At 39.5% G+C, this 27,434-nt stretch overlaps 2 protein-coding genes across 5 annotated transcripts in view; one reads left to right on the top strand and one right to left on the bottom strand.

The window, feature by feature from the left end:
• The window catches only part of PPP3CB (protein phosphatase 3 catalytic subunit beta), a 42,214-nt gene extending 35,036 nt beyond the window's left edge, over positions 1-7,178 (top strand). For 2 of the 4 annotated variants that reach the window (XM_086616468.1, XM_086616470.1), the window contains 2 exons: positions 4,975-5,004; positions 6,685-7,178. In XM_086616468.1, the coding sequence (XP_086472594.1) occupies positions 4,975-5,004; positions 6,685-6,863 (209 nt within the window). In that variant the 3' untranslated portion in view covers positions 6,864-7,178. The remainder of the gene's footprint in view (positions 1-4,974; positions 5,005-6,684) is intronic. The other 2 variants (XM_086616469.1, XM_086616471.1) reach the window with 1 other exon arrangement.
• A 4,901-nt stretch (positions 7,179-12,079) lies between these two features.
• Positions 12,080-26,346, bottom strand: ANXA7 (annexin A7). Its single transcript, XM_086616473.1, has 13 exons — positions 26,293-26,346; positions 22,831-22,888; positions 20,842-21,058; positions 20,419-20,529; positions 19,252-19,295; positions 18,776-18,878; positions 18,394-18,488; positions 17,538-17,651; positions 16,146-16,316; positions 14,430-14,600; positions 14,246-14,321; positions 12,956-13,068; positions 12,080-12,432 (listed from the first exon to the last, which is right to left on the bottom strand). The coding sequence occupies exons 2-13, from the start codon at positions 22,885-22,887 to the stop codon at positions 12,310-12,312; spliced, it is 1,395 nt and encodes a 464-aa protein (XP_086472599.1). The 5' UTR covers position 22,888; positions 26,293-26,346; the 3' UTR covers positions 12,080-12,309.
• Positions 26,347-27,434: the final 1,088 nt, after the last annotated feature.

Below are 27,434 nucleotides of genomic sequence, written 5' to 3'. Positions count from 1 at the left end.
TGTATAATTGACCTCCCTGAATTGTCCTTGTAACATGCTGTTTCCTTCCTCTGCAGATGTAGCTGCTTTCTTAGATCTGTCTGTCTCTCTCTAGGTATAGATGTATGTCTGTATAAGTGTTAAAATTAAACCACTATCCCAGACACTTGTCTGTCTCTTGATGTAGAAGCAATGTTGTAGCACCTTGTTTTTGAGGTTTGCTGCATTTGCTGCTGCACATTATCTGTGCATTTTGAACAACAATGTACTTGAAAAATATTCAGTAATTGTTATTAAATCAGTTGAGAATAAAGGGATTGAAATTAAAACTTGTAAATAAATCAGAATAAAAGGGTGTTATTAAGTGTGCATATTTTTTTTGCATGAAAATAAAAAGAACTCTATACAAAATATACCTGTAATCTGGCTCATTGAATATTTTGTAAAAGGTTTTTCTTCTTTTTTTAGTTTGTTGAATCATTGGATAGTATTTTTCACAAGGCCCATAAGTGATTAGCTAGGCTCAGGGAGAATGCTATGAGATCGTACCAAATATGTTAAAAGAATGAAGTCCAGGTTTCTGTTCACAATGGTGGATAACTAAAATATACCAGTCTGAAACTGGACTTCGTATCAGCAGCACTCTGAACATAAATTATCCAAAGAGTTTTTATTTGCTATCTTCAGGCTTTAATAGAAAGTATAAAACTGTTGTGTGGGACCACTGAATTTTATAACTGTTGAAAGATCGTGGTATGTGAATACCACTATTTACACAATCTGTTTTCCAAGAGTAGCTGCTTTTCTCATTTTCTGATTTAGGCTGTTTATTTGAATTTTTTAAATTTTCTATGTAGTTTTTTTAAAGCCTTTCACTACATTTTCTATTAAACTATCAAAGCTGGTTTTTTAATAGCTTTGAAACATGAATGTCACATTTTAAATCATTTTTTGGTGGACATATAATGTCTACAAGGGAGTTTATATGTCCAGTGTATGTATGTGATTGTTTTGTGAATGTCTATAACAAGAAATGGTGTATGTTTCCTAATCCATCCAACTATTCCAAAAGCATATGTTCTAGTTTTAATCTTCATTGTTTAATAGGATACTTTATTATGCTTAAAAAAATGAGTCTGCATTCCTCTCACTCATTTGACAGATTTTTATCCATGGTGCATTACAAATATCAGAGAGGATCAAACTGACTAGAAAATTTTTTTAACATAAAACATATGACTTTCTATGAAAATGTTGGACATTTGGAAAGTATGCAAAATGCGTTTTGGATTTTTGTGGGTGTGTTTCGTTCTTGACTAGAACTTTTGATGGCAATATTCCTTGATGCACTACATTAATATACCTCATTCGTTTCAGTCATGTTGTTTGTTCAAAATAACTCATGCCAACTGTTAGTTCTTCTTACATTGCAGTAACTTCTTTTTACTGATAAGAATTTTACTGTTTCAGTCTTCAAACAGCAGTTTTCAAATTATTATGCTGAACTGCAAAGCTAGAAGTAAACCAAAAATTAAATAAAATTTACTAACTGACACTTTCCTAAACCATTGTGAGATCAGTGAATTCATATTCTTGGCAAAAATATGGTAGTATACTACACTGATAGTATAGTAGGATTTTTTACAAGTATTTAATTATTTTTTGAAGTATATTGTACTATGTTGATCAATATACTGTCAATGATTTAAACTAGTCTAGATATAAGAAAATAGAAGAACATAATAATTTTAGTATTTTTTTATTCTGTTCTTTTGTTTGCTTGAAAATTCACAAAATTTACCAATATGTCTTGGGTTTCCAAGGTTTCAGCCTTACCAGTGCTCATTTTTCAATGGCACACTGAGAAAAGGTCTACTTGTGCTGGTTGCTATTAAATCTATAATAAGCTTTGAAAGCTGTAAGAAATTGGAGTGTGTATCTACATTTCTCTAGAGAGCTGGGCTGAAATTTTTTTATTGGGGCAAATATATAGATATAGACATATAAGTAAGTCACCATTAAGGCAATGCACATGCGATTTTTGCATATATGCCTATTATAATTCTTAATGTCAGTAACATAGTCTATACTAGATCTTCACAAATACCATTACTGTTTCAGGAATTTGTTCAGCCACGCCGGCTATCTTTTGTGAGATATTGGCCATTCTCAGAGGAGAGAAGCTTATTGGCATTGACATAATGCGGAGTAGGGCACCGAACGCATTAGTCAGTCTAATAAAACTGCTTTATGGGCAATGCTTGAACAGATTCTTACTGCAAAGCAGAAGTCTGAGGGTAAAATACAAATTCTAACTGTAGTGAAAGGGTTAAACAAAGACAAGTGAGTTTAAAAAGATAATTTTGGGAAAAAGTGCAAAACTGCGTCCCATGGAAGAAGTCAATATATGATTTTTTTTTTTCCCCACAAATATATAGATATTAATTTTAAAAATGAATCATAGGTTATTTTTAGACAGCTTTAATTGTACTAGGATAAAAACAGACTTTGGGAAATCGTGGCCTTTGTATGTTTCCAAGTGGTTATTTTTAAATGTAGATTTATGGGTTTTATTGTTTATGTTGCATGCATTGTAGTAGCTGAAATATTAAAGACCATATTAAGTACTGTTCTTTAAAGTAGTGTTTCCTAGTGACTTATTCTGTGAACTGAATCCAACAAAACTATTTTCCAAATTGAGTCACATCTATTAAAAAAAAAAAAAAACACACCTGAAGCCTTATTCAGCAATATAACTAAACACAAGCCTAAATTAAAAATTATAAGTACTTCCATGGAAATCAATTGAACTATCCAAATACTTCTAATCTTTCATTGCTGCCCTTGCTGTTAGTCAGAGGGGCAGTAAGATTGTTTTTTGGTTTTATGTTGAAAGTTGGCAAGCATTTTGTATCAGATCTGTCCCCTAAGACAAGCATGGGGAGAGCTGGAATTGAGGATGGAAATGCCATTGAACCCTGTTGCTTAAAATTTGCTCTTGAGAATTTTCTGAGCAAAGACTTCAGGATTACCTTTTACATTAGTGTGATACAGTATTTATCTGAGATTTATCAGGGTTTACAAAGAATGTAGTTTTAATTTAGATGTACCTGCAAAAGAATCCAACAAAATTATTTTCCAAATTGAGTCTTTACAGTGTGGTTTTTTTAAGTGCTTGCATTTTCCAGTCAGTTTGTTCTTTTATGTCAACTTGAAAATTACCTTTTTCTTAACTGTCATGTGTATTCCAAGATCTCGTTGGAATACTAGTACTGCGAGTAGAATGAACTAGGAGTAAATTTTGAAATTTGTATTTATGATGAAGCTACATAATTTACAGAGATAAATCAGTATTCGTGATCTTTTCAGGAAAAGATTGAAAACAAAGACTTCACAGGTAACAGGAAATGGTGGAAAGAGGTGGTTTCTTTTTATAGTTTTGTATTTGTATGGCAAATTGATTATAGTATGAAAGTATGTATTTGGTGACTTTCTAAAGTAATTCTTAAACTAATTGATTTTTACAATTTGAGAACGTTTCTTTCCCTTAACGTAAACATAAATAACCATCCACTCAAGTGGCTTTTTGATTTAATTCTGGGATTGCCCTTGTCTCTGTAGATTTAAGTGCAGGAAAATATTTGTTTATTTTAGTACCATGGAATGTGCAGTATGTAAAAGTTAAAATGCTGCATTACCCTTAAGTATTCCACATTATTTTAGTAGCATTTAATGCAAGTATCTAATTTTGTTTGGGTTTTTTTAGAGTATCTCAGTGGAAATTACAATTTTATGCAACAGTGAGGTTAAGGCATAGTGTTGGCAATAGAAATGTGTCTGATTTCTTTTGGATAGGAAATGAGAAGTAATAAACTTAATTCGCTTTAAAGAATTCTATTCTGATCTAATGCCATATTTTCTTACGTAGCTATTTTCCGCAACATTTGCTTGGATACTGCTGTTACAATTTTATGTTGTTAGCAGTATGTATCAAGCGTTATGCAAGTAGGTTCACCACTATATATGCTATTTTTTGTTAATATTTCTGAAATTATGGTATTAGAGGCATGGCACATAGTAGGGGAGGTAAACTTCTTGAAACTTAGGTACAGTTTAGGTCGTAGTTACAAAGTAGTTTCTTCAGCAAGTCTATCCTAACAAAGTTATTTTGATGTCCTAATAACCTTATGTTAAAGCTTTGACTTCTAGAGCTAGAACAATTGAGAAGGATATTACACCTAAGAAATTACAGCAGATGTCATGGTTATTTACTTTGAAAAACAACTAGTAAGCTAGATTTTTTTCATATTCACATTAATTCACCCACCAAGACTATGGTGACCAGACCTCTTCCTGCTCTAGAATTTGTTGTCGATTCAGTTAAACAATTTACGAGACTTTGTAAATATGACTTGCTAGATTTGTCGTTTGTGGTGTACACTTCACAGCTCAGTTCTCAGAGATACCTGTGTCAGCTTAAAATACGGTGAGAAATTGAAGTTAAACTTCAGAGACCTAAACATAAAGAGAAAAATAATTTTTTACTATTATTAGAGCACTGATAGTGTTATTTTTATAGCGTCCTTCCTGGTAATTTAATGAAGTTCATTACTGCATTTTAATCTTCAGAAATGGTAGTCTCAAATAGATTTTTATTAATTGTTTTTAAACCATACCACAACTTTAACATCAGTTGAAATTTTCTGTTGCTGTTTTTAAAAACCAAAACAACAAAACTTCTAGAAATGTGCAGTTAATAACATCAGTTAATTAGTGATGCTTTGATGTACTTTGATAAATTGTAGTAGTTAAAATTTAGAAGTTTCACTTAAACTTTAAAACAACCCCCCAAAACCTTAATTATCATTTTAACTAATTGTAATCTAATCTGGCGTAGCATACTATATTAAATTGATCATTGCCTTTTCTGCTATGCGATATTACACTCTTCATCTTTCTCATTCATTTTGCATGCATCTGCTCACTTCTGTACAGCCACTGTAGAGGCAATTGAGGCTGAAAAAGGTATGATCAGAGTCTTTGCCATTGGCAGAGATCTGTGGTGTCTGGGAGGGAATTCAAAAGTACTCTGTGTGGGTGTGTTTTACTTTCAACTTGCACAAGCAGAGATGAATCAACTGTATTGATTCATCCCTTTTACATGTAACATTCATTTCTGGCTTTAGGATGATGATATCATTAGGATATCTTTAATATTATAGGGAAATTCTTGGGATTTTTTGGTCTTTTTTTGTTTATTTTTACAAAATATGCAGTAGGTTTTTGTATAATAGCATGTTGTGATACATGGTGTTGTCTTGAAGTCCTTAAAAATGGTAGTGTTTAGTATTTTTTTTTCTACATTCAACTGCAAGGTTTTGTTTGATTGTGTGGGGTTTATATGTGGAAGGAGGGTTGTTTATGCATGCCTTTTCTCATAAAATCTATTTTAATGGCTTTGAACGTATTTTTTTAAAACTTTCCGTAACACATCTGATAGTATGAATGTAATGTTTTTTCTATAGATTTTGAACATAATTTATTGACTAAATTTATTTTCAGTATATACACCAGCCTGCCAGTGTGAGGCATATTAAATTCCATGGATTGTCAGTGCTTCTGTGCTAAATAAGTTGTATATTCATCCTTTGCTAGTGGTATTGGGCAAAATGCCATCAAATTATTTGGTGTTCAGAGTATTCAACATCAGATTGTTGTCTTCAGAGATACTTTAATTTCCTCTTGCTCAATATTCAATGTAACGAATGACAAGCAGTGTTAGCAGTTGAGAGAGATACCTTTGGGGTTTTTTCCGATTTGGTCGCAAAGCACCGTTTAATGACTGTATTCTTTGTTTTTTAATTAAGGAAGTCACATCTCCAAAAATATAAACAAGTGCCATATTCTGTTCTCACACACACGTGCAAGAGGTCCTGTTGTTGTGAGTGGAAAGCTGTACTTAAATCTCCAAAGAATTATTTCATCCCAAAGACTTCAGTCTTATTATGTGGTCAGCCATTTTCAGGTCTAAATTCAACTACAGACCTCATTCATTAAAATAAACAGTAACAAAGTAATACCTATTTTCTATACTTGCTTTAAATACATTTGTATTTAAATGATACCATTGTTTAACCACAGTGCTAACTCAGTGATTGTGGTTGTGTCCATTTCCATCATCCACATGATTAGCACAGAATGTGAACCACATCCCGCAGTTTTGCCTGCATGAAAACGGCGGGATCGGGCCATCGATGTGTGTGCAGGATGTAAATCTGCGATTACTTTTGTAACCCTTTGCTGCTTTGCCTCCACTGCACTTGCTGCGCTGCTTAGACCTTACTGACATTCCACCAGAGAGAAGGGGGGATGTTAAGATAAGCCTGACGCACTGGGCGGCAAAAGCAGCTGGTGTTGATAGCTGGCCACGCCAGGGACACGCAGAAGCAATCAAGTGGGCTTAAACCCCTTGATTCCTACTTGCAGAATATTTGCCATACTTGGTTCTTTTTGTTACAAACTGAAATCATGATTGCCGTTGAACGTTTCGGGAAAGCAGGTTAGAGAAGCTTTCACTAATACAGATGCAGAGCCATGTTTCTTTGGCTGATTTCTTAGCTGTTTTTAAACATCATTTGTTAGAAAAAGTATATGCTTTCAACTTCTTTTTCCATTACTGACATATCAAATTTGCATTTTGTTAAGCAATACGAGGATTCTCTCCGCAACATAAAATCTGCAGTTTTGAAGAAGCAAAAGGTTTGGATAGGATCAATGAGAGAATGCCACCAAGAAAAGATGCTCTTCAACAAGATGGTATTAATACTGTAAACACAACAAATGCCAATGGAAACAATGGGACTGGCAACAACAATGCACAGTGACCACGTCGGCTTCTGGTTTACTCACTCATGTCTTGCCTGAGAATTCCTAGATTACTGCTTTTTGATGTGACAACAGATGAAATAGCCAGGGGCATCGCTTGAAGTGACTACTAAAGAAGAGGTGGAACACCGTCTGACTTGATCCCGCTGAAGAAAGACCATCATGCTTTTGAGACAACAGCCCCTCTCTTTACGTGGTGACCCGACCTCCTGGGAGTGTGCCTCACCTATTTACACGAAGTCCATCACCGGCTGCCGAGGCTTCAGAAGACAGCTGGGGAAAGAATCGGGCTGTTATCACTAAAGCACATCTAGACTAGCGTCTTATGCTTATCGTTGTCAACACTTTTAAGTTTACAAATGGGATTTTTCTTTCAGTAGAGGTAGTTCGTTTGTTTGGTTTTTTAAATCAGACTTTCAAATACAACCCTAAGAGCTAACTATTTATTAATGGACATCGGTTTCATGAAATGTCTTTAAAATGATAGATTAGAATGGTCTTAAAATATCTGAGGCTGCAAAAACTGTATTTTAAATAGACAGAAAAAATGCCAAAAAAAAAAAATCTCAGTTGGTCATTCTGTAAAATGCTGACCTCAGGTTTACTCCTTAGATGTTGCTAATTCTATATTGTATTCACTGTATTTTTTAGTTACAGCTTATGAGAAGATTTCTATGTAGGAATGTTTATTACTTGAACACAGATTTAAAAAAAAATATTTAATTTAGAAACTTTTTTGCCCAGCTTTTTCAAGACTCTTCCCCACCTTGAATTTAAAAAAAAAAATAATTATTATATATACTAATTTTAAAAGTAAGAAAAATATGGAAGTGTTCATTTTAAGGTACTTTTAATTGAACTTTGTACATTGTTTAAGTAAATTTTGATTCATATCAAGTCTGTAAAGCTTGGCATTGTATTTTGTGTATGCATGTTTTCATTTTGCAAATATTTAATATATAGACCTATGATGTACATCTGTAGGCTACCTAGATGTTATGGGTACTTTTAGTTTATTGTGAGTATTACGGTTGCATAAATAGCTAATAATCACTGGGCTGAATAGCTGCAAGCTTTTTATTATTTTTAAATCTGTAAAGGAAACTGAAACTGTATCAGACATACTTTTTGTTTAGGCAAAGCAGCGCATAAGCAATTGCTCTGTTCAACTGCTAAGGCATTAGTGAAAGTGTAAACTTGAGACTGCATGTACTTTGGTATCTACAGGACTGCTTGGTTAAAATAAAAATTGAAGCCCTGTGCTGATTTGTTCACAAATAATGGACTGTACTGATTGCCACTGTACTTTGTTCTATATTTTGACATTTGCTACATGTCCTTCTCATCCCCCGGAACACGACTTGAAACTTCTGTCACTAGAGTTCATCTCTCCCTTTTTTTTTGTTTTGTTTTTTTTTTTGTTTGCTATAAAGTACAATCTGTACATACCCCTAAGTTGGAAATTTTATGCATGTTCTGAACTATTCAAGTATTTTATAAAGAGTAGCACACAATAAATTTTGTGCATGGGCTGCGGCTCCTATCATTGTGTATTGGTTTTATTTGGCATACATAGGTCTAATCTGACCTAAACAATTGTTTAGAAATAGTCTTCAAAATTTAAGCTATTGAAAAAAAGAGCCTAAAAGGTCAGATTTAACTTGCAGAGAAGTGGTTTAATGTAAATGCTATTTAACTGTTACTGCTGCTTTTTTTTTTTTTTTTTAAGTTCTCTCTCACAAATAAAATACTTTCTGTCCACTAAAGTGGACATCCATTGATGGTTTGTACAAGCTTGTAAGAGCAGGGTTAGTTGAGGCTGTTAAGTACAGCTACGTTTTGTGTGCTGATTTAACTAAAGGTCCAGACACTAGTGTGTATTGGGGCTGCTTTTTGGGCAGAGGGGAAGGACTGACTTGGCAACCAATACAGATACCTGATTTAGTCTTTCTCTTATATTTTTTTTAAAGTAAGGACAAGCTGCTGAACAGGATGAGAATTAAGATAAAAATAAGCACACTAAAAATAATAAACACACTTCCTAATAGAATTTTAATGTTTGATTTTACTGTATTGCAGATGCATTCTAATTAGAAACTCTTCTCCAAGTTCGAGTGCAGAAGATCAAGTTAAAAAATGGTAAGTTTAGTTTTGGTTGTTTTTTTTTTAAATCAAGCACCCCATAGCAGCAAGCTGTATAGTCTGTGTATGATGATGTTTTAGAGCAGAACAAACACGTGATGAACACTGCGATGGTCCCTTCCTCTGTGAAAGTGCTAGTGGAAATTTCTCAACCTCACCAGACAGTATTTTTCATTGTTTGGTACCTACATCTTAGTTGTGATTAGTATTCTGACTAGCTGGAGTTTGGAGTTTGTTTGGAGAAAACACAGATTCAATATTTGTCTGGAAAGACTTTATTGTAATTGGAGAGAACTGGGTCTGATACTTGCTTGTCAGTAAGTGCCCGGGCTGCAATGATGCTTGCAGATTCCTTGAGGATTCCCTTGCAATATCCATTTTGCTTCTTGAGGATTCCTTTGCAGTATCTGTTGTCTGTAGTAGTTTTTGTCAGATATGAAGGCAGATGTGCAGTAAAAAAATTTCTTAGGCTGTTGTTGTTGACCTGATTTCTCATGCTGTGTGTCTCCTGTCACCCTTTAAGCAAGTAGTGAGGTAACAGGGTTATGTCTGTGGCTCTTCTTTATTCGGAAAGTAGGTACTCATTTTTCATTCCTATGTTTCTGAAAGGTGGAATCTGGAGACGTCTCTAATTCTTGCATTGTTGGGGAGAAGAAACTATATCCTCCCTGCCAGAAAACTGTAAGTAGTTTGCATTGCTTGTTTTCTGCTTTTAATGTTTTAAGAGTGGCAGGGGGAAGTCTTTATGTCCTTAGGCTGTTCTTTGATAGGGAGGGGAGAATGCTTGAAAATAGCTGTCAGCCAAAGGACAGAGGTGGCAAAAGCTGTGAGAGGCGTGGTTGGTTCCTGATTTGAGCTGGAGCTTTCCTGACCTGCCCTGGGCTCAGCAGACACTGCCTGGGTCCCAGGGAATAGGCCACTTCTTCCCTAACTGCTAAATCAAACCATCATCTGCGGCGCTCTTACATGTAGGGCGCCGGTGGGGGGAGGAATGTTCAGCGGTGGGCTCGGGGTTCTGACTGTTCCAAGAAAGTGTAAATGCCTTTCAGTCAAACTGAGAAGCAGAAGTACAGAACGTGCTTGAATAAGGTCTTTGGGGGCTTTTTTTAAAGCAGGGACTTGTACTGTCGAGAAACTTGCTGCCACCTGGTGAGCCAAACAGGGAAGACCAGCCTAGTTCAGAGAGTCTGCCTGTATTTAGTTTAATGGCAAACACACAACTTCACCACCCAAAAGTATTTACAGTGTTAAACAACAGCTTTCCTTTCAAAGCTTATTAAATTCCAGTAGTGAAATGGAAAAACTTCTGTAGTCATATCTATTGCATTGTGAAGATTGGGCTCTCTCGCTGAAAGACAGATGTTTGGGGTTGTGGCTGTTCTTCTCTTAGAAAGAGGTAGGTCTCTTCTGGTTTGCGTCTGAACGCTTTTTGAGGGGAACAGTCTTAAATGGCTTTCTTTTTTCTAACATTGAAACACCATTATGTTTGTTACAGAGAAAAAAAAAGGGGGCTTTTCAGAGGCAGGATAGACAGTATCTGTTCATTTTTTCTTGCCTGTTTTTTGCTACAGTTTCATTATCAATCATTCAATTCTTGTTATCCATTTAAAAAGTCTTTGTTACTAGTATGTAATGAAAGTAACTCTTTGCCATAAAGCAGGTGAACTGTCATTAGGACACAGAACCTTAATTCATCTGTTCATTTTCTTGTAGTAGTAGTAGTAGTATGAGCCAGACTTAATCAGTACTCTGCTTTGAATGAGAAGTGAAGTGGTGGGATTTTTTTTAGTCATGTAAAAAGATACAGATGCACTAATATGCTTTAATTATTAAATGCTAACCTGCTTCATTTGTAAGGAAGCTTGCTCGAGCAAAGAAACAAGAACCAAAGCTTATGAGAATCTTTGTCAAGCTTGGAAAGCTATTGACAGAGATATGGATATAGATCCAGATGTGTGTGTATATATATATATGTGTATTTATCGGTAGATACTTGCACCAAGGATGACCAAAGTAATGCGGAGTGGAATGTCTTTTAGTCTCCTCAAATCAACTTCTATCTATTGTTTGTATTTGAAATAATTAGTTTTAATCTGACCCAGGAATTTTAAACTGAACTGTATTTCTAAGTTTAATATCAGAAAAAGTTTAAGTCGAAAGTCAGATTTAGGTTGCAGAACATTGATGTAAGTGAAATATTTAAGCTTTTTTGGTAAATTTGATTACTGTTACTGTTTTGCAAAAACCTTTATGTACCTGCTGTGTAAGAGTGAAAGGTTTACCATATTAGAATCAACTCTACAAGCCCTAGCTATTTTTGTTTGAGGGATAATAGAAGTAGGGTTTTGTTGTTTGTATGAGGGTGTCCCATAGTACAATCATTATTTGTTAAAACGTTGCTTAGAAATGTTAGGAATCACATTGCTAGGTGCTGGACTTGAAGCTTCTGTTAAATTTATGGCTGGGGACAGATTCACTGTAGCTTGCTAAAAAAAGCAAATGTGCGATTCAAAGCTGCTCTTTTTAAATCCTTTGAAAACATCCACATAGTCATTTGTATTGTCTAGGTCACAATGGCTTTCAGTTTGGATTTACACGTGTTCTGTAGCATTAGCATTTAGATGCTGGATTTTTCATTGCTCAGTCAGTTGCTGTATAACCCACTCATTTACAAAGAGATACTTCAGAATTAAATCCAAGATGGTTTCTCCTTTCCACTGCTGCCTTAAGCATAATGCTAACTAACCGCTAATAGTAACTAATTTAAGAAATTAAGTAGGCAGGTTATCAGATTGAGCCAAGGTCCTTAAACGGTAAGTGTAATGTGACTTCAACTGAGCACTTGTATGTTTTTCAACATGAGGATGGAAAGACATTAAAGGGCGGGGGCGCAGAAAATGCTTTACATCACAGCCTCAGGCTTTTTTTGTCATCCACAGTCAGCTCAGCAATTAAGTTTAGGTATTTCAAGAAACTTGTTGAGTGCTGGAGATTTGGCTGAGACAGTTTAATCTTGCAAGAGTCTGGCAGAGGGGAGGTGGTTTTGTCTGGGTCAAAAGCACTAAGGCTTAGAGGCTAATAGACAAGATATATCTTTTATTATACAATAAAGAATATTACGTGCTGTAAATTAAGGCAATTCTAAGTGCAATAAGCTTATTGAATCATCAAGAAGGCGTATTTGATTATACAAAGTTTAAAATTACTCTTTTACACACAAGGATAGTCAATCTCTGCATAAAGCCTGTTACATGTGCTTCAGTTTGTTTTAAAAAAGAAAACAAAAACCCAGATAATCCTCTTCTATTGACCAACAATTGCCAGCAGCAAACGCCTGTAATCACCGCTGGTATCGCTTGCTATCATTGTAGCCAAAGTCTTCTGATACATTTGTGTGAACATCTGTTTAATTTGCACAAGGTCAATCTATGCAAAGAAAAAAAAAAGTACAAAACTTAAACACAGTGTATGACTTTAACTCTTAGACAGTCACCCCACATCTCCTCCCTCATGGACTAGAGAACAGATGCCAAGGGTGAAACGCGCAACTGATTAACTCTGGACATCTTACAAGCCAGCTGGTCCCTCCAAGGACAGAGGAGCAGCTCCCAAAGCAGAGTCTAGCAGTTGTTCCTCACTTTGTTAGGACTGTACTATCCTAACTCTAACAGCGGAACCTCTGAACTTGAGGTGTTTATCTGCTACACCGACAGGCAACCACAGTTAAGAAGGAAGATGAGGAGTATTACTATCTAGCCAGAGCTAATTAAATTACTACATAAAAGCTGGCTTTGAAGCAAATTAACACGTTCCTCTAAAGCTGAACCCCATGAAAGCTTCATTGCAATACATGATTTCCACAACCCTGGAAGAAGGACGGAGTGAAAAGCTGGTTAGGGGAAATGGCTTTCTGTTACATGTGACAGTTACAGAGGAGAAAGTTTCTTACCTCACTGCGAGTGACTATAATTCTGATGAGCGTAGAATCATCTGTGCCAGCTCCCTTCATAGAATAATAAAGTCTTTCTGCAAAGAAGGCTGGGCGATTTAAAGCACATTGCACTGTAATAAAGTATATTTTTAGGATTAGTTCCAGTATTGTATGCTGTACTGTCATACCTGGCAGGATCAATTCAGGATTTTTGCTGCAGACAGCTACAGGTAGGTATTGATGAAGATCCAGTTACTGTGGATTACAGGAACTGTTTTGTAGAACTAAGCTAATTGTCAAGCTGACCAACTGAGTAACTCCTTCACATGGAAACTTACAGTTATTAGCAGTTAACTTCTCTGGAAGTGCTTTTCAAAGCTGGTGGAAACCTTAATTCTCAAATAGGTAATTTAAAAACAGTTCTTCTCCTTGAATAGCTGGTACCGGGATATAAAGTATTTTACACACGGTCCATTGCTACAGTCTCACTAAGAAAAGTACAACTGTAAAAAGTTCTCACTCTAGTAGTTACAGTTAGATTGTTCACTCTCAGAGATGAGCCTTTATTCTTTTACATGATTCTCAGAGCTGAATTTTTTTCCCAGCAACTCTTCAGCAGAATATAATCTGGGAAGTTTTTGCTTGTCCGTTATGGCTACAGAAATGCTGTTATTTCAGTAAGCATTGGTAGGACTGGTGTCTGCAGATTTACTAGTAAATCATACTGATTCTCACTGTCAGCAAATTGTGCTAAAGCCAGCAGGAAAAAGTGAATTCAAAACAGGTCGTCTAGTTTGCTGGTTTTCCTTAGCAAAAACTGAGCTTTTTGCGAGTAGGTGGTGGTTGGGAAGAGGAGTGGAAGGGGAACTGTGCCTAAAGTAGGTTCGTGTTGGTTCTGAGGTCATGTGTGGGGGTGGCTCAGCGGTCTCTGCTGAGGTGCCACACAACTAGAGTCACAGCTCTGTCACCCTGGTACTCACATCATTTTGCAGAGCTCTAAAAAATACAACTACAGGCACTAACCAGTGACCCCTGTTTCTGTGTAGTTGCCTGCCTTCCCTGAGAAGTGACAAGTAGTTCCTGTAGCCTTTTCTTGTTTCAAACTGCCTTCTTCATGGTGGATGCTCATTTTCTCCAGTTAAGTGTAAAGTGAATAATTTGAATAATTGAAGTTACTTTTGTGCTAGCAGAGTGTCAGATTTGTGTGTTTATTTGCTGTATGGCCAGTGTTGAATTGGATTCTTCTTTAGTTATGTTTAGAAAGTTTAATTATTAAGGGGTAAGGGGAGGGAAGAACATATCACTTACAAATAGTCTTCAAACCACGTTCCACGTTTCCAGAAAATTCTCGGTCAATGCTGCTTAATAAATCACGATTAGCAATCTACAAATAAATGAGATTAATATGTGGATAATGAAAGCCAGTAACAACTGCAACCTTAATGTAAAATACACTGACCAAGCTCATTTGAAATCAGTGAAGAACTCCTACCCTGGAGTATGCCTCAACTGTTGCTTTCAGTTGGGGAAAACTTCTGCTTGCCAGAACCATATTAAAGCAAGATTCATCAGTCCCAAGTTTTCCTTCACCTGCTTGGTACAGACGCTGAGCATCTTCTTGAGCTTTTTGATAGTCCACAGTTTGATTCTCATCCCGATTACCCTAAAAGCAAGGACAACAGATGTCAAATGAAATTACACAGAGAAGGCTATGCTTTAACTGCTTGCAGTGTAAACTCCAAGCATGTATCTTCAAAGCTTGAAGCAGAAAGAGTAATACCAGTTTGAAGAACATTACATGGCTTTAGAACTACTCTTTGGTGCAATATTTCTTATAGGTAACAAATGCAGAAGTGGCCCAGAACCCTATCTGTAAGGCATGCTTTAAACTGTAGATATACTGACTCAGATACTATTTCACGCCTACATACCATCTCATAGTTCTAATTAAGTAAGTGCTGTACTTAATTCTCTATTTTATTTAATAATGTAAGCTTCCTCTTAATTTGTTTGTTTCTAGGCTTCAAGTTGCAAAGAATCTCCCCAAACGAACTAAGGAATTACCTTACTGAATATGCATACCTGACATATCTCAGGTCTTCTGTTTTATTTAGAATTTGCTAATTTCAAGGAAGAATGCCTCCAGAAAGCACTTACTATAGTTGTAATATGTTAGTAGGGCTTATGACATTTTATATGCTTATGACGTTTTATGTGCTTTGTGGTTTTTTTTTTTTGCTGCCCAGTGCATGGATGGATACTGCTAAATATACTGCCTGAGTAAGCTGAACACAGGCTCTCAAATACTGTTGTATCTATTAGTGGTTAATACAATATTTAAGTGATATGGTTGTGAGTTATTGTAAACTACTGGATTTATCAAAATAAAAATTAGCAGCAGAAGCTTCTCAAGGTTTGCCGCCTTGTGGATTCTGACTTTTTAATCCAAATACGTAGTGCATAGCTGAATTCTCACAAAGGTAGAGGCAAATGAGATAGAGAGGTGTCATAGAAATTCTAACAGCAAATAGGCAGAGTGATCGGAGAATTGCACAAGCTGCAGTAGTACATATTTCTTCCTAAAAATGGATAACTGCAAGTTACTATTCTTCAACACAAAAAGAGCCCTGTTAAAGGATATGGGATAAGCAAGCTCCGGTGTTCACCTGAGTTCAATAGTAACACCTCCCTAATTCTGATGATGGGAAGGGAAGGAAGGCAGTGGTGTAACTTGGGAGGTAAGTTTGGCCCTGTGGTTCCTCTTAGTTTGTTTGTAGGGATTCTCACAGGTATTCTACATACCATAAAGGTTATCCTATCAGATTCACCCAAATTATTTTGTTAATGTATGCAAAAAATAAAAACCGTCTCGCTTTAACAGCAACGTGGAGCAATGCTTTATAGTACCACTTGATCACATCTGTGCAATAGTATTTACACATAAAGTTCTCTGAGATTAATAGAGAGTGCTAAATTAAGTCATATAATTCATCATAGATTTGTAGATAGGAAGTATCTCTTCCTTGAGGAGGGACTGAAATGTTGTATCTTGTCATTAGGGAATAAATTAATGGCCTAGGGTTAATTTCTCAAAAACCTGGCTCTTGCTAAGCATAAACGGGCTATTTATGGAGCCATTATGACTACATGCATCGAAGTCAGACTGTACACCGTTATCTTACCAAAAAAAAAAAAAATTAAAGCTCACTTGGCACATAGATATAAGTAATCGTTCAAAGTGTCCTGAAGTGTCTCCTCTGATGTCTTGTTCAATGTCCCTTCCAAATTCTGATTTATAGCATTTCACTATTTCTCGTATTTCCTGGTTTGTCCTTGTGCAAAGGATCTCAATCAGCACTCTCTCCTGAGTGCCTGCTCCCTGTAGGCAGAGGAAAAGAGGGCATAACTACAAAGTACTACCTATTCAGTTTTCTTCAACTGTGAAATTAATTAGTCATCTGTTATTTCAAAACTTAATACAATCTGCATTGTAAGAACAGTATCCTTGCAGTGTGAAAGCACCAAGTCTTCTGTATACTTAAAACGGAATGAAAATTCCTCAAACCTTCAATTCTGCACTAGTTCAAAAGAATACCCCAGAACTACACACCCTGGAAACATCTGGAAACATATTGGAGGAAGGTAGAGCCTTATGATAATCATTAAAGCCAAAGATACACATGTAAATTCTGTTTTGGTCAGCGTACAAGTGCGTTCCCTACTCTAAATGTGGCTACTTCCTTAACATGGAGCACCGGCAGGAACTTTTCACAGATATTTCCTGCTCCCCAGAATAAAAATGAACTGTGAGTTCTGTGTACAACAAGATCTTACTGGCATGGTCATCTCTATTCAGGCAAGGATTAGAAAGGACTATGTGAAGTTTCTAGGCAATGTTATATTATATTTTTTTTTAAATGGTCAAGAGTAGCTATTTCGACTAAAGCCAGACCTTCATTTAAGCTCTACGCTCTTCAGAAGGTCTGCATTCATACATGGGTTAAGTTACTCGTTTCCAGCATCAGCCACCTGCTAGCTGCTGCAGCTCAAACAAGCAAGAAATTCTGGTACATTCTAGATGTACTAGTTTAGTTGAGTTAAAAGTTTAAACCAACTAGCTCTCCTAATCTCTAATGCAGTCTTAATACTTGAACAGATACGTGCATCATCTCACCTTTAAGAAAATATTTTTCATTGTTGTCCTTTTGGAAAAAAAGATAGTCCAAAAACACCTTTCAGTAACAATGGTTTGTTCCTAGTAAGGCAAGGTACGTATCTTCAGTTTAGGCAGTGGTTACAGTTTAAACGGCACCCTGGCCGTTGCTAGGTTCTAGCAAAAATTATGACCAAGTGGCAGAGAACAAAGTTCTTTCCTGCAGCATTTCATCCTCTGCTGGATGGACAGCTGCTGTGAACTGGCTAATCCTGCAGAAACTGGCTGGCACCAGGGGACGCAGCAGAAAAGAATTTTAAGACCTACAGTCATGAAATTTGTTTGCCACTACAGGATTTTTCAACAATGCAGGGATCAGGTATTCTCTTTTCTTAGACAAGCATTTTAAGATGATCTTAAACTATTTCATTCACAGGAAAACCATACCTTCATTGCATGACGTAAACTCCAGGCATCGTAGTAGGTGCTAGGCATGAAGAGTGCTAGAATCAATTCTTCCACATTTCCACTTAACTCAGACTTCAGATCTTTTATTAAATCCTGTTCAATTATAAACACAAAAAGGGCTTTGGAAAGAGTTAGCAATGTATATATACTGTATATATAAATATACACAAAATATATACTGAAAAAAGATCAGTATATAAAAAAAAATGCCTTTTGTGACTGATTTCTACTTTTGTGCTGTTTTTCCTGTAAAGCCGTGTGTTATTTCTTACAAAGAACTTCCCTCTGTCCAAACTTTGACAGCTCAGCTCTTCTCCATTATCTCCTCACTAATTAGGACCTAGCCAGGTCTTGAAAAATGCCATAACTATAAAATTCCACTTTAAGTTGCAAAAATGACAGAGGGAAGAAATTAAATTATCTCAGCCTTTCATTGACTAGCCAATCCTCAACCAGTTTCTCAGTTTGTTTCTTAACAAAACAGATTTCAGTGCTGGTTTTCGTGCTTAAAAAATTCAGTGGTTTCAGACACTCATACAAAGAGAGTTTAAGCTTGATTATTTTCCTTCTATCAGGCATTACAAAAGCAGAGAAGCATCTGTCCCTGACTGAACACGAGCCAGCCCCCAACCTTCCCCCGCCTCTGCTTCTGCCAGGTATCAAGACAACACCGTGTTAAGTAACAGATGTCCCCCGGTACACAAGGAGTATCACCAAAAGAAGTGCATTTATAAAATGCCCAAACCACTCCCCAGGACTAAAATGCAATCAGGCAGCTAAAGCAGCAGCTGGAACTTTGGTTTTGCTTACTGATTCAAAGAACTAGTGAACGTACCTTGCCATACATAGTCTTGAAAGCTGCCTTGATTTTTTGCCTTTGATCATTGGAGCGGTTCGCAACAACATCGATGATGGCCTGCTCATCAGTTCCTTGGAAACAGAAGGGCAATGTCATGTAAGAACTCATAATAATGTCTTTGGGCCTATGCATTTTATAATCTTGCATTTGGGCATAGTTACATAATAAATGACTACCATTTACAGTAAAATTTACAACGTAACTTCCATCTACTAAATTGCCCAAGTAATTTTGAAAGTGTGACTTTTGAAAAGCTTGGGGAGAAAAAAATGTATGGTTAAATAAAAATTGAAGAGAAGGACAAAATGGCATTAAGAAGTTAGCTCGATAGAAATTCAAGCTTCCGTTGCTTACTTACCAAAGCCCTTCATAGCTTTGCGTAGAATTTCTGCATCCCTTCCAGCATCAAAGTTTGGAGCAGCTTGAACTGTGCCCTGGGTACCCTGAACCATTGCTGCAGGCTGAAAATAAGAGTCACATGCAACTAGCTATCCTCCACAATATAAACTAAAATTAAAGTCACAACTATGGAATCAGTACTTCAGAAGGAGTTGTCCATTAGTGCCCCATTTTTTCTCTAACACAGAATCAGGGCAAGATTTAGTTTTGGCCCACCAATGCCAAAGCAATGCTTTTACCCAGGTGTATAGATGAAGATCTGCTTGATGAGTGCCTATACACAGAAACAGGGTTATGATTTTGTTCAGGTTGTACTGAGCGTAGCAGGGAACTCTTGATGCAGAACATGCTGTAAAGTGTTGGAAACCAGTTGTAAAAACATTAGAACTACAGAAGCCATGTAAGATGCATTATAGAAGAGGGTACAGCACATACCGCACCAGGCATTGGCGATGGTGCTTGTCCACCAGGATATCCTACTGAAAACAAATTCAAGAACAAGATGAAACAAATTAATTGGGTCTTCTCTTATTATGTAAATGCTATCTAATCTGAAAATAAAGCCATTTACAGACCTACCACTGCACAAAACCTGTTTCCTAAGCAATGACACCTATTGTGATCAGTAACTGAACTTCTTGCCCTTGGGAATGATGGGAAGAAGCAGTAACAGTCGCATGCTGGTACTTAGCTAGCAAGGCAATTCTAAAAATGCTAAATTTACTGGTGCTGTGAGAACTGGAAGGATCTCTCCTTATTAAATATTGCTGCCTTTGACAAAAGCCGAGATGGCCCATGCAAATGAAGAATGCCTGTCCCGTGCTCTTTTTTAAAGTCATATTACACACTTTAAAATGTCTAGCATATAAACGACAAACATTAAGGATTCATTGGTGCAAAAAGAATTCAAGGAATCTCTCTTTCTGATTTAAAGCACTGTGAATACAAAAGCTGCAACTACGTATTTTTTTTGTACTGGAATTTTATTTTTATCCGTAATACATATGTATAACTGTTTTCATTTAAACAGCAGCTTAGTTATTACTAGAGTTAACAAACTAATCATTAAAAAAAGGTTTTGCTGCTCTGAATTTCTTGCTAACGCAACTGACGCATTCCAGGACAATAATCGTCTTGATGGTAACCGACCACTCGAAGCATTAAAAACACTGCACCGTTTTTAAGCAATTGTGCGCTTTTTCCTTTCCACTTCCCCCGCTATGCCAGGGACCACCATGAGCATACAGATCTGAAAAAATGCATCCTTGTCTTCGAGATTAACAGAACAGCTAGATACTCATTGAATGTGGACTTTGGATTTCACAGTTTTCATCAGATGCTTGCAGTTTGAAGAAGGATAAGCACCTAAACCACTACATCATGACCGTTAATCAGTGACAGCCATCCCTTTTGGATGTAGCACCTATAGAGATGGTTCTCATCAGCCCTTCAGAACTCTCATCAAGAAAAGTGGTAGGAGGTGTACAGCATACAAACCTCAACAGCTAAAAGTGACAAAGGTAAGGGCCCGATTTGTTACTACCTATCCTGGGATCTCTTGGTTTAATCTTGGATGCTTAAAGTTCCTTGTATATGACATACCTGGAATTTGTGCTGGTCCACCTCCAGCATAGCTTTGGGCAGGAGGTTGCGGATAGCCACCAAAGCCAGGGCCAGGGGGAGGTGCACCAAAGCCAGGGCCTCCCGTAGGAGCTAGGAGAAGAACAAAGACTTGAGCGTGTGTAATGTTTTGTCCTCGACTTCTGACACAACACAAGCCAGGTTACTGAGCAGAGCCATGCAAGAGACTAATGTCTCTGTGTCTGTGCAGCAGCCCAAAACCATCAAGGCCCTGCCATCAGCGTGCAGGTATTTACTGCTAGATAGCAATCTGTCTGGCTGCCTACATGCTGCTGCCTGAATTGATCGCTGAACAAAGCTGCTTTTCTTTACTCCTTCTGCCAAGCACAGGGCATGGTTATACCAGAAATCACTCCCCAGGGGTATTCTAACAAAGGATCTTACCTCCAGGATAAGGTGGCATTCCTCCAGCCTGGGGAGCTCCAGGGTAGCCCCCAGGGGCAGGGTAGCCCCCTGGGGCAGGATATCCTGCCGCCCCTGGATACCCAGCACTCGGTGGTGCTGCAGGATAAGTTCCTCCTCCTGCTGGAGGGTATCCTCCAGGAACGGCAGGATAGGAGTACTGACCAGCTGGTGGATAGGCTGACTCTTGTCCTGTCGGCTGAAACAGAAAAATGGGATGTCTATGCCTGCTAATGTTAGAGTAAAAACTCTCAAGCTACCAAAATGTGCACGTGTATAACAACATGAATTACACAATTAGATTCAGCACTTCAAGTGGCAGCAGCAGAATTCCTGAAGCCCAGATGAGGGCCTCCTGGTTGGGTTTTCTGATGTGTCTCCCGTGTTGACACAGAATCAGAGTGCTGCAGTGTGGAAGGCACCTCTGGATGGCTTCTGATCCCATCTACCTTCAAAGAGTGACAGCTTCAGAGTTAGATGAGGTCATGCAAGGCCTTGTCAAGTTTTCAGTATCTCCAAGGAACAATGAATGCACAGCTCCTCTGGGCCCCTGTTCCAGTGTTTGACTACTCTCATGGTGAAACATGTTTTCCTCAAATCAAATTACAGTTACAACCTGTGGTTGTTACCAGCTGCCTTTTCCCTTTGTACCTCTGAGAAGAGTCTGGCTCCAATGTCTCTATCACTCCTTCTTAAAGAGCAGAAGGCTGAACAGATCTCAGCTTAGCCTTCTCCAGGTGAGCAGCCCTCCCTGGACACGCTCCTGTTTGTCCATGTGTCTGTTGTACTGGGAGGCCACAACTGGACACGGTATTCCAGATGTGGCCTTGTGAGCACAGAGGAATAATTGTTTCCCTGGACCTGCTGACTTTGCTTTTGCTGAAGCCTGGTATGTCATTAGCTTTTCTCCCCGGGGACTTGTCAACCCCCAAGACCTCTAGTCCTTTACTGGAAAGCTGCTACTTCTATCCCACCTAAGTAAGAGGTGAGCTCAGATAGACTTGCTCTCTATTAATCATTAGGAGCTCACCTCCTGTTTTTACAGGAGTTTCAGAGGGAGTACGGGTAAACTGTAAAGCAAAATCATCAAGAGAATTTATTGTATGTATTTATAGCTTTTCAGTATGTTAATGAGATCCAGTCTGAGCTCCATGCTTAAGTCTAGTTCTGTACTACATAAAACACAGACCATATAAAATGCCCACAATTACAGTAGGATAGGTGCCATACTAATAAAAGCACACAGTTGCATCTAGCTTTGAAAAATGATGCAGGTATATCAAAAGACTGCAGTATCAGCCACAACTGATATATTCCAGGCTTCCATTAAGTTTCATTGGAATTTTTAGTCCGTTCAGTCATGAGATGAAGATGGAACAAAGTCCTGTGGCTAAAGGATAGGGGGTCAAAGTCAAGATACGGTGTCCTTTATCCTCAGAAAAATATTTACTTGCTGTCATATGAAGTCTGGGCTACTTGAGTAAAGCATTCCAAGTTCTTCCTGAGGGTAATGGCCACTGAAGTTTGTTCAGCATCTCTGTAAATCCTGGGATACGGGTATGCAGAACCTTTGGTAGACTGATTCAGAGATTACCTCTGACCTTGTATGTAAAGACCTTCATATTTATATAAGAGCTACTGATACTTTAAAACAATTATTTGCTGAGGTAGCTATATAAAAACCCCAAACAAACTCACAAGACAGAGATAAACAAGACCAAACAATCAAAAGCCTTTCTGGAACAACAGGCAACATTAAAAAAGTATAGCTTAAACTTCCTTCTTGGAATTCTTATGAGACAACTGTAAAGTCACCCTCAGGGCTATATAGATGAAAACAAAGACCATAATCTCTAATGAATACTGTATATGAACTGACAGCTACTATTTACACACACAGAGCATAATAAGAAGGGTTTTAACAGAGTATAAATAGATCAGGAATGCCACACATTCAAGAGCCATACTTACCGGATAACCAGGGAAAGCAGGGTAGCCACCAGAAGGGGGATAACCAGGGTATGACATTCTGGGGGAAAAAAAGGATATTTTCACTGTCAAGGCACTACATACGAGCTTGTAGTAGTTATTTGCTTGCTAATCACCTGTTAGATCACTTGAACAGTATGTTTAGTAGGTTGATAATTACTCATGAGTATTTGTCAGCTATTAAACCCACAAAACCTTTCATTTTTTTCATACACATGAACATAGCAAGCAGGATTCAGAAGGGAGGCATATTCAACCTTGTAATTAACTACCACTCTTATTTAGGGTCAGATAGACACTGAAGCGTGGTAAGAGGCTTGAATCTCCAAAAGGAATGCTGAAATACAGGATACACTTCGAGGTGCCAGCAGGAGGGGGCCAAGCCCTTTGCCAGAGAAGAAGAAACAGAAGGATCAGGCTAGAGCAGGGCCCAGTTCTGCACTGCACCAAGCACCTGTCTCCCATCACCCTGTACTACTCCACTCACAGGAGTAGTTCCTGTGAGAAGAGCAGTACCCTATCTATTCCATATAAAATGAGAATTTGATAGAAACATGTATAACTCCCCAGCATTACTTCATTTGTGCAGAAGATTTCTGTTTCCCTCCTGTGACTGTTTATTTTAGTCCCATTTTTAACAGAGAGGCTTGGGGAGTAGGAAGAGAATGGGACAGAGATCATCCCCCACATTGCCAACCAGTTGAGCAGGGAGTTTTGAGGTCATTAGCCAGGTTATGAAACATTTAATGGCAGGAAAAAAATCATGTTAATGCTAACCAGCCAGATTTCTGGGAGTTACGGCATGTTTCTAAGACAGTACGCATCTTAGCTGCACAAATCAAAGGACATGGGAAATCTACAAATGAATGCAATATGGTGCATGATTATTCACATTTCTAGGTATTCATTGGCCAAAACATACTGATTTCAATGCAGAATCCTTACTGCGTCGGACCATTAAGGCAACAGGTGGTCATGGAATTAAACGTCTGAGACTTAATGTGGAAAACATTAAAATTCTGAGTAGGTTAGTTCAATTAAGAGCTAAAACCAGCCTGCAGGGAAGCACAGCTATGCAGTCTCACACTGATAAACTTGGATCATCATTTCCAAATAAATAAAGGGGGAAGAACAACATGAGGTGTATTTGTAAATCTATGCTTTAATCATAAACACTGCCAATGGCTGTTTATTTCCCTAAGAAGAAACACCTTAAACCAGTACCTGTACAGTATTTACTACTGACAGCTGCTTGAATGTACTTTACATTTGGCTTTCAACAGCACGTTTCTTTTGGTATTTCTGACTTTAACACTAATTGTAACTCCTTTCAGGAACAAGATGACCAGCAACACTTCCTTCTGACTTCAGTTTCACTCTTTCCGCTCACAGGAAAATATTGTGTCAGCAAAACTGAATATTAAAAACCAACCCACCAAACAAAAACTTCTTCAGCTTTTCAGGTTCACATAACTCAACTAAAGGTACACTGTTAAGAAGACAGGATTATAAAGCTGGTAAAACTCGTTGAGGTGCACTGTTATCATTTCCACTGTACTCTTATGATGTTTTTCATGATGCAAAATCAAAAGCTGGTGATGGCATCTCAGTGGTTTCAACAGCTGTAAAAAGTTTAATTTGTACAATAAATTGGACTCAACAATCTTTTAACCATTTTAAAGTATACTAAGTTTTAGACTTACTGGTCAGATACTTAGTTTAGAATTAAATTAAGTTTTCAGTTATGTCTCTGATTTACTAGCAAACACATTCTGGCAAAAAGCTTTTTAAGGCATGAGTTTCCAACATCTCATTTTCAAGCAAACAAGCCATCAAGGCTATGTCATATTTTTGATTAGCAAATGAACCACCCCTGTAAACCTGTGACTTACAATGCACCGGTAAATTGTTTAACGCTTTCCTTACTTTTGTTGTGTCAGTTTCTAGGATTCAGTTTGTGATGAAAGTTCTTTTGGGCTAGGTACTGGGAATTGTTGTATTTCATTTAATCATTTCCCTCTCAACAGGACCCTGATTCCTATTTGTCATTCTTCTGAATTACAAAAACAAAATAAAAATGTTTTCTTTGCATTTGCTTGATCTAGCTGTTTTTTTTTTTTCTTTTTATTAAAAAAAAAAAAAGAAAAGAAATAACAGGGTCAAAGAAGGACGGTTGCTTCAATTAATTCAGGTCTTTTGTAACCAGATGAACATGATGCTAAACTGGGATTTCAGACTTGCCTCTGACACCAGTTACAGGAGTCTCTTCAAAACTTACTATGACCAGACAGCAATATTTACTGAAACAGCTTTCAGTACGTAGATATGTTTTCCGGGAGACAAACTGAGTCACTTGCGCAGTATCAAGTACACAGCAGACACTGGCCTGATGCTGCCCCGGCGCACGGCCTCACTTGGCATAAGCATCCTCAGAGGCTCCGACACAACCGCTTCTATAACCAGAAGGGGCACAGATGTGCCCATCGCGTTTTGACTTCCACTCCCTTTCCCCCGCCCGGTGGCGAGCTACGCCGCGGGCCGGACGCTCCACCGCCCGCCCGGGGGCGAGTCAGCGGCGGCGCGGGCCGCCACCCCGCCGGCACCCGCCGGCCCTGCTCTGCGGGCCGAGCTCCCAGCCCGAGGGACGGGTCTCTTTTTTCTGGAGGGCAGACGTAGCTCTGGCGGAGGGACATCAGGGGACGCGCTAAACTCGCCGCGTTGGGCGAGAACTCAGGAGGGAGAACCAGAGCGGTCGCCCCTCCGCGGCCGCCGCCGCCCGACCCGGCCCCCGGGGGACCCCCAGGCCCGGCCCCGCTCACGCCGGGGCGGAGGAGGCGCCGCCCCGCCCCGCGCACACCCGCGCCCCCCGCCGAGGACGCCCCCGCCAGCACCACGCCCTTAAAGGACCCCGGCAGGGCTACTACCGCCCCTCACCCCGACCGCAGCCGACCCTGCCCGCCGGGCGAGCCACCGCCCTCTCCCTCGGTTTTGGGGCGGGAAGCGCCGTCGCGTACCGCCCTGGTCTCTCCCTGCTCCCGCAGCCGCCAGCCCCGGGTGGGCGCGGCGAGCCCTCCGGCGAGGCACGCCTGCGGGCGGCGGCAGGTATGACTGTCCTTCTCCTGAAGCGACCGGGACCTCGTCCCCGCTCCGCTCCGCACCGGGAAGGCAGGGCCCCGGCCAGGGCGATGCAGCGCTCTGGGGCGGGCCGGCGCCTCCCTCGGCCGGACACCTGCGGAGCCCCGAGCTGGTGAGCGGCCGCGGCTCCGGGAGCCGTGCCCGCGTCCCGGGCAGCCGCTCGGGTCGCCCCGGGCCACACCGCGCCGGTGCCGCGGGGCGCAGCGAGGCGGGGGCCGAGCTCCCGCCGGAGGCAGGACGGGAGCGGGGCCGGGGCCGGAGGCGATGGGCGCGCGCGAGTCACGGCCGCCTGCCGCCCCCGCGCCTCACCTGAGCGGAAACCTGCGGAGCCCCCGGCTTCTTTCCCGCAGCTGCACCGCAAAATGGAGGCTGTGGGGCCAGGCGGCACCCGCCCCGCCCCCGGCACCGAGCCCGCCCCGGCCCGGCCCACGGGCCGCGCTCCCCGCGGGCAGGGGCGCCGCGCCCGCGTCCCGGAAGGGCCGAGGCGGGCGGGCGGTGTCTCCCGGTGGTGCTCGCTAACCCGGGTCCCCTTTTCTATCTATGCAGGCTTGCCCCGTCTTGCTGGAGGAAGGCTGCAGTGTGCCCAGTTCTCCTTCAAAGCACATGAGAGGTAAGTTCAAAGACACAAGTGCCACAGAAACGCAATGCGACTTGCCAGAGGAGCTGTGTCAGGGAAAGCACTGGACATGGGAAGTGCCAGGTGATGCCATCCCACCGGAATCCTTAGCCACCCGCCTAGGAGAGGAAGGGAGAAGTCTGCGCTGCAGTTTCCCTACAGCACTACTGCAGTGGAGTTCAGCCCTAACACACATAGCTCTTGATGGAGTCTGTTACCCAGTAACAGACTGGGTCTGTTAGACCCAGTAACAGACTGGGTCCAAAAACATGAGTCTTTGGATCAAGGTCGTCACTCAGTAGCTGGCAGGTAGTCAGCCAAGTCACGCAGGCCACCAGAACAGTGTGTAACAGGCAAAATATGTAAAAGACCTAAGTGGAGCTGGAGGGGTTGCTCCATTTCATGGAGTTACTCAAGATCAAGATCTAGGCCCAAAGAGGGCATAAAGGTAAGATTGTCCTGACTACTACATACCTTTCTCTAGAAAGAAAGCTTAATTAGTCATTTGTATATAATTGCAGGAAGCGCGCTTAGTGTTTTGTTTCTGTCTATTGAATATTTATTTAGATTATACTTAGAGCAGGCACTACATATACATTATCCTTCCTTTATCTGGTGGTTAATTATTCATAAGAGATTCTGACCAGCAAGATACAATTTATGAAGGATCCACCTATGATATTATGCACTGGTTACTTGAGATTATTCAAAATAACTGCCTACTTTTTAATGATAAACATGTTAGTAGTTCAGAAACCATTAAAATGCAAACAATTTTTTCCTGTAACCTGGTGCAGCACTTGAGCTCTACATGAAACAGCCAATGCTCTATTTG

This window comes from Tauraco erythrolophus, chromosome 9, assembly GCF_009769465.1.
Source record: "Tauraco erythrolophus isolate bTauEry1 chromosome 9, bTauEry1.pri, whole genome shotgun sequence".
NCBI lineage: Eukaryota > Metazoa > Chordata > Aves > Musophagiformes > Musophagidae > Tauraco > Tauraco erythrolophus.
The sequence above is the reverse complement of the archived record's forward strand: the minus strand, read 5'-3'. Positions and strand labels throughout refer to the sequence as shown.

Excerpts from the sequence above, each read along its gene's own strand:
- ANXA7 (XM_086616473.1), bottom strand. The coding sequence starts at position 22,887 with ATGTCATACCCTGGTTATCCCCCTTCTGGTGGCTACCCTGCTTTCCCT. Across the intron at positions 19,296-20,418 it reads TGGACCAGCACAAATTCCAG|TAGGATATCCTGGTGGACAA; the intron begins GTATGTCATATA and ends ATTTGTTTTCAG. Across the intron at positions 14,322-14,429 it reads CAGTTGAGGCATACTCCAGG|ATTGCTAATCGTGATTTATT; the intron begins GTAGGAGTTCTT and ends ATTTATTTGTAG.